Source organism: Rhincodon typus, chromosome 21, assembly GCF_021869965.1.
Source record: "Rhincodon typus isolate 14 chromosome 21, sRhiTyp1.1, whole genome shotgun sequence".
Taxonomy (NCBI): Eukaryota; Metazoa; Chordata; class Chondrichthyes; order Orectolobiformes; family Rhincodontidae; genus Rhincodon; species Rhincodon typus.
Window position 1 is genome coordinate 3,703,316 of NC_063352.1, and position 6,000 is coordinate 3,709,315.

A 6,000-nucleotide genomic window follows, 5' to 3' on the forward strand; every position below is an offset into this window, starting at 1 on the left:
TATCTCAGTTTGAAAGTTCTCAGGGCAGTGGCTGTTTCTGTTGCCTGATATTTATTTTCAATAGTTCTTCACATAAATATGTTTAAGCTCAATTTCAGTTAGAATCCATTTGTATAAGCCTTGTGTATAAACTTTAACACTGGAACAGAACATAACAAATCCCTGGGTCCTGACGGATTTCATCTTAAAAGAAATAGTTCATGAGATGGTTGAGGTAGGATTTTAATTTTCTAAAGCTCCCTTGATTTGGGGAATGTTCCATTATATTAGAAGATAATTCCTTTACTTAAAAAGTGAGGGAGGCAGAAAGTAGGACACTACAGACCAGTTAGTTTAATATCTGTCAGGGGGAAAGACTTGGAGGCTGTTGTTAAAGACATGATAGCCCTGAGAGAAGTTCAAGATAATCAGGCAGAAGTCAACATGGTTTTGTGAAAGGGAAATCATGTTTGATTGAGATGTTGGAGTTAATTGAAGAAATCACACAGGCTGAATAAAGGGGAACTAGTAGATGTAGAGTACTTGGATTTCCAGAAGGCATTTGGTAAGTTGCCGCATGAAAGGATATTGTGAGGTAAAAGAACTTGAGGAGTAGAGTGTAACATTCCAGCATGAATAGAAGATTGGAAAGCTAACAGGAAATGGTAACATGCATAAAAGAGCTATTTTTAGCTTGTTGAGATGTATTGAGTTGTGTGCCACAGGGATCAGTGCTGGGTCCCCAGTTACTTTATAATTGACATAAATAACAAGGATAAAGAGTATGGTAGTTACATTAGCTGATAACACAAAGACTGGTAGGAAAGTAAGCCATGAAGAGAACATAAGAAGGCTACCGATGGATTTAGATCAGTTTAAGTGAGTGTGCAAAGATCGGGCAAATGGATTGTGATGTGGGGAAATGTGAAATTGTCCGGGTCAGCAGTAAGAAGCATATTATCCAAATAGTGAGGGAGAGGTTGCAGAACTCTGAGATTCAGAGAGAACTTAGTGTCCCAGTGCATGGTTTGCAGAAGTTAACATACAGGTACAGCAAGTGAATGTATCATTTATTGTGAGAGGATTAAATACAGCAGTATGGAGGTTACATTTCAGTTATACAGGTGAGACCAACATCTGGAATACTGTCCATAGTATTGGCCACTTTATTTCGGGAAAGATGGGAATAATGGAAGCAGCTCAGAGGAGTTTCATTAGAAGATTGTCTGGAATGGGCAGGCTGTCTTATGATGGAAGGTTGAACAGTCTAGGCTTGTGCGCACTGGAGTTTGGAAGAATAGAAGATGAATGGATTGAAATACATCAAATCCTGAGGGGTCGTGTCTGGGTCCACGTGAAGAAGATGCTTCCTCCTGTAGGGGTGTTTAGAACTAGGCATCACCTCATTAAGGGAGTGACAAATAAGGAGAGATTTTCTGTCACAGAGAGTCATGAGGTTTTGGAAGTCTGTTCCTCAAAAGATAGTGGAAGCAGAGACTTTGAGCATTTTTAAAGGCAGAAGTAGTCAGATTCTTGTTAAGTAAAGCGGGGGGACGAATCAGATCAGCCACAATCTTATCGAATGGCAGAGAAGGCTGAATGGCCTCCTCTTGCTCCTAATTTGTTTGTTTCTAAGTTCATTCTCTAAATGAATACCTATGTTTGAGATCAACTTTCATCCTTATTCAATGGTTTCTCTGAGTGGTTGTTTGAAGATGCTAGGACATTGGTAAATAGTGAGGAACTCTCTGGGGAGAAAAGCCGATTAGTAATTGATGCTCTGATCTTCATGTCCTGGCTGCAGGTTAAACCACTTCTACAAGTCACACGACAGGAGGAGGAAATGCAACTGAAAGAAGATGAATTGCAGAGAACCAAAGAAAAGCAGCAGAAGGCAGAACTCAGTCTCTCAGAACTTGAAAAGAAACACACTCAGGTAAAACCACGTCATAACATGGATCCAGTTCCTCATTCACGGTCCGTTCCTCAAACATCCACCCAGTAACATTAAACAATATTGTGAATAAAGGTACAGTTTGGCTGGCTTAATGACTCTGAATAAGTGAAAGTGGCTTTCAAGTGAACGATGAATAGGTTTTTTTTCTGTAAAAGCAAAATAGCGCAGAAATTGAGATTCTAAAATAAAAGCAGAAAGTACTGGAGAGACTCAGCAGATCTCTGCTGTGCAGAGACAAACAGAGTTAATGGTTCAAGTCCAGTGACTCTTCTACAGAACTGTTCCAAAAAAGTAGCATGTTGGACTCAAAGCGTTAACTCTATTTCTGTCTTCACAGACACAGACAGACCTGCTGAGTTTCTCCAGCACTTTCTGTTTACTTTTTGTGTTGTTATCCATTTTTGTTGAATGGAATAATCAGAGATTTTCTTTGACGTATCTACCTTATTTTGTGAGATACTTCATTCTGTCAAGTTGTGATGGATTGCCGACTTAGGTTTTGCATGTTATGGAATGCAGATGGGCAAGGGATGATTAAGTTATGTTCAAGTCATAGAATAGAATCCCGACCGGGTGGAAGCAGGCCATTCAGCCCATTGACTCCACACCAAACCTCTGAAGAGCATCCTACCCAGACCCAACTCCCCACCCTATCCCTGGGACCCTGCATATGCCATGGCTAAACCACCTACCCTGCACATTCCTGGACACTATGGGGAAATTTAGCATGGCCAATCCACCTAACTTGCACATCTTTGGACTGTGGGAGGAAACCGGAGCACCCGGAGGAAACCCCACGTAGACATGGGGAGAACATGCAAACTCCACACAGACAGTTGCCCGAGGATGGAATTGAAGCCAGAACCCTGGTGTTGTGAGGCAGCAGTGCTAACCACTGAGCTAGCATGCCATCCTTTGTTGAACTTTACAGTGAGATGATTCCAGCTTTTAGGCCATTAGATGGCTTGGAGTTACGTTTTCACAATGTTCAGCCCCTGTTTGTGCCTTTAGATAATGGAGGAGAAGACTACCCTTCAGGAGCAGTTGCAAGCCGAAACAGAGCTATACGCTGAGGCTGAGGAGATGAGGATTCGCTTGGAATCCAAAAAGCAGGAGCTGGAGGAGATTCTCCATGAGATGGAAGCGAGGATTGAAGAGGAGGAGGAGCGGAATCAGCAAATGCTAACGGAAAAGAAGAAAATGCAAACCCAAATCCTGGTAAATCAGAAATTGCAGAGAGGAGAATTTAAATTGGAATGGCTTTCCTCCGCCAAGATAGTTCAGTGTTGAGATCACATTTCATTATCTGTTTCCCACTTTGAAGATCCCCCAATAACCATAAAACCTGAATGAATAAGATCAGGAGTAGACCATTCAGCCCCTTGAGCCGGCTCCACCATTCAATAGGATCATTGCTAATCCCAACATTCCTCTTTCCTGCCCTTTCTTTGTAACCCTTAATTCCCCAACTGTTGAACAACCTATCTAGCTCAGCCTTAAATATGCACAAGGACTCTGCCCCTACAGCTCCCTGTGGCAAGGAGTTCCAAAGACTCTCAATCGTCTGAGGGAAGAAATCCCTCCTCATCTCAGTCTTCAATCAACACCCTTTACCTGAGACTGTTCCCGTTAGTCCTAGACTCTCCCATGACAGGAAACATTCTCTCAACATTTACCCTGTCAAGTCCCTTAAGAATGCAATCTGTTTCAATGCAATCACCTCTCATTCTTCTAAACTCCAGTGAGTACAGTCCCAACCTGTTTAGCCTTTGCTCATAATACAATCCCTCCAGACCAGCAATCTTAGGGCGAAAGGGACCAAAGTGTATCTGGGAGAAAGCAGGAACAGGGGATTGAGTTGGACGATCAGCCACAATTTTATTGAATGGCAGAGCAGGCTCAAAGGGCCGAATGATCTGCTCCTGCTGCTATTTTCCATGTTTCTACGTTTCTGTTCCCCAAAGCTATGACATGAAATGATAGGTGTCTGCCAGTGTGGAACAGAATGCACCCATCATCCTCTAGCTTCCATTATCCTCTGCCCCTTCATCCTCCTTGTGTGATCCTTCATGTGAACCTACCAGTCATTGTTGGTTTTGTAGCTGGTTGGTCATTGATGGAAGTTGGTGTAATTGGTCATTGAAGTGTTTACTTTGCCCAAAATAACAATTCCAGTGCTAATTCCAGTGCTATTACACTAGAGCTCTGCCTCTATAAGTAGCAAGGCTTGAATGAAATGATCCAGTGTTGAGAGCAGCCGATTCTCTACATTACTAATTAATGCTTCTTGATGTTGCAGTACACTTTGAAGTAAGAATGGAGAGACTCTATTTTGCCCCTTAGCCGCGATGATAGTAATTCTTATGCAAAGACCTTTCCCTGAGTACATTTTTTCCTCAAGGATCTGGAGGAACAGTTGGATGAGGAGGAAGCTGCGCGACAGAAACTGCAGCTGGAGAAAGTGACCCTCGAGGCAAAGCTGAAGAAGATGGACGACGATATCATAATCCTGGAGGACCAGAACATCAAATTTGCAAAGGTCAGGTGAAATAACTCCACTGAGGTTGGTATCCTGTCACCGAGTTACCCTTTATTTACACGTGGAGAGTCCTTGACGCTGATCCAGTTCCCTCAAAGTCAGCTCTCAGAGTGAGCACAGCCTCTGACACTGCTGTTTATATCTGTCAGTCAGGGCTCCCTGATTGGACCAGATTAACAGCCCTAATCAGGGAACTCGTATTCTATGAGGTCCATCTGGCTGATCTCATTACAACCACTACGCGTGACTTGTCAGAGCATTTCTGTAGAATTTACATATTGCTGCATCAGCCCCCAAAGGGGATACTTTAATACTTTTAATACTTTTCACCAGAAATCTGATGGAACGGGATGAAACACTCATTTTACACCCTGTCTGATTTTACTCTCACCGAAATGAGCAAAATTAGACAAAATGTAAAGCCAACATTCTACCGAATCCTATTGGCTTCCGTCCTGATGAGTTAAGTTATAAATCTCACAACTGGGTGTGACCGAGGACTGGTTACAAGTGCCATTGTTATGTACAAGTGACAAGGACAGCGACAAATTACAGAGCTCAGTACGGTTTCTATTCTCACACAGAGTCATGATATAGTCCACGTTTTCAGTTAGGATAGAGAACTCTTAAACAATGAGAGGCAAGCTCAGGAGTGTGGCATTTAGCTAAAGTAATTATTTGTTTAGAAATTGGCTTGGTCAGCCAATAACCCATCCTGGGACATGCTAACATCCTGCAGTAAGACTCTTCAATGAACCCCTACATATGCACAGATTGGGAGAAAATCACTCGTGTCACTGTGGATTTAACCCAATCTCAATTCTATCCATGTAACAGGAAAAGAAACTTCTAGAAGAGAGAATAGCTGACTTTACCACCAATCTTGCAGAGGAGGAAGAAAAGGCAAAGAACCTGACAAAACTGAAGAATAAACATGAATCTATGATTTCAGAACTAGAAGGTAAATGCTGTTCATTTACTCACCATAACTGATAATTTTTCTGAAATATTATGAACTATTCATTGGGGTGAAATGCTGCTTTCATATAGAACCAGGAAGATGACTTTGTGGCCCAGGGGTCTGGAGCAGTGTTTCATCCATTTATGAAAGATCTACACCTCGATGTCATTTATCACAGCTTCCTCCCACAACCCCCTCCACCTTCACTCCATATCCCCTGGTAGCTGTAACAAACAAAAATCCATCCATCTAAATGTCTAGTATCCAAGACCACTCTGGAGAGAGAATTTCAAACTTCCATTATCCTGTGTGCAAAAGTTTTGCTCCTAAATGGTTTTGCGATCATTTTAAGGTGTGCACTCTGTGTCCACTCTATCAAATCCATTTTATGATTTTTGTACTTGGAATCGCACAAGTAAATTACTCTACTAAAATGGGCGGCTTTTATAAAGTAGATTTAGTAAGAACTGCAGATGTTGGAGTCAGAGATAACACAGTGTGGAGCTGGAGGAACACAGCAGGCCAGGCAGCATCAGAGGAGCAGGAAAGCTGACGTTTCGGGTC

At 42.3% G+C, this 6,000-nt stretch overlaps 1 protein-coding gene across 1 annotated transcript in view; it reads left to right on the forward strand.

Moving 5' to 3' along the window:
• The window catches only part of LOC109916081 (myosin-11-like), a 139,653-nt gene that overhangs the window by 100,625 nt on the left and 33,028 nt on the right, over positions 1-6,000 (forward strand). The window contains exons 19-22 of the mRNA XM_048609663.1: positions 1,784-1,915; positions 2,948-3,154; positions 4,338-4,475; positions 5,313-5,436. Coding sequence (XP_048465620.1) covers positions 1,784-1,915; positions 2,948-3,154; positions 4,338-4,475; positions 5,313-5,436 — 601 coding nt within the window. The remainder of the gene's footprint in view (positions 1-1,783; positions 1,916-2,947; positions 3,155-4,337; positions 4,476-5,312; positions 5,437-6,000) is intronic.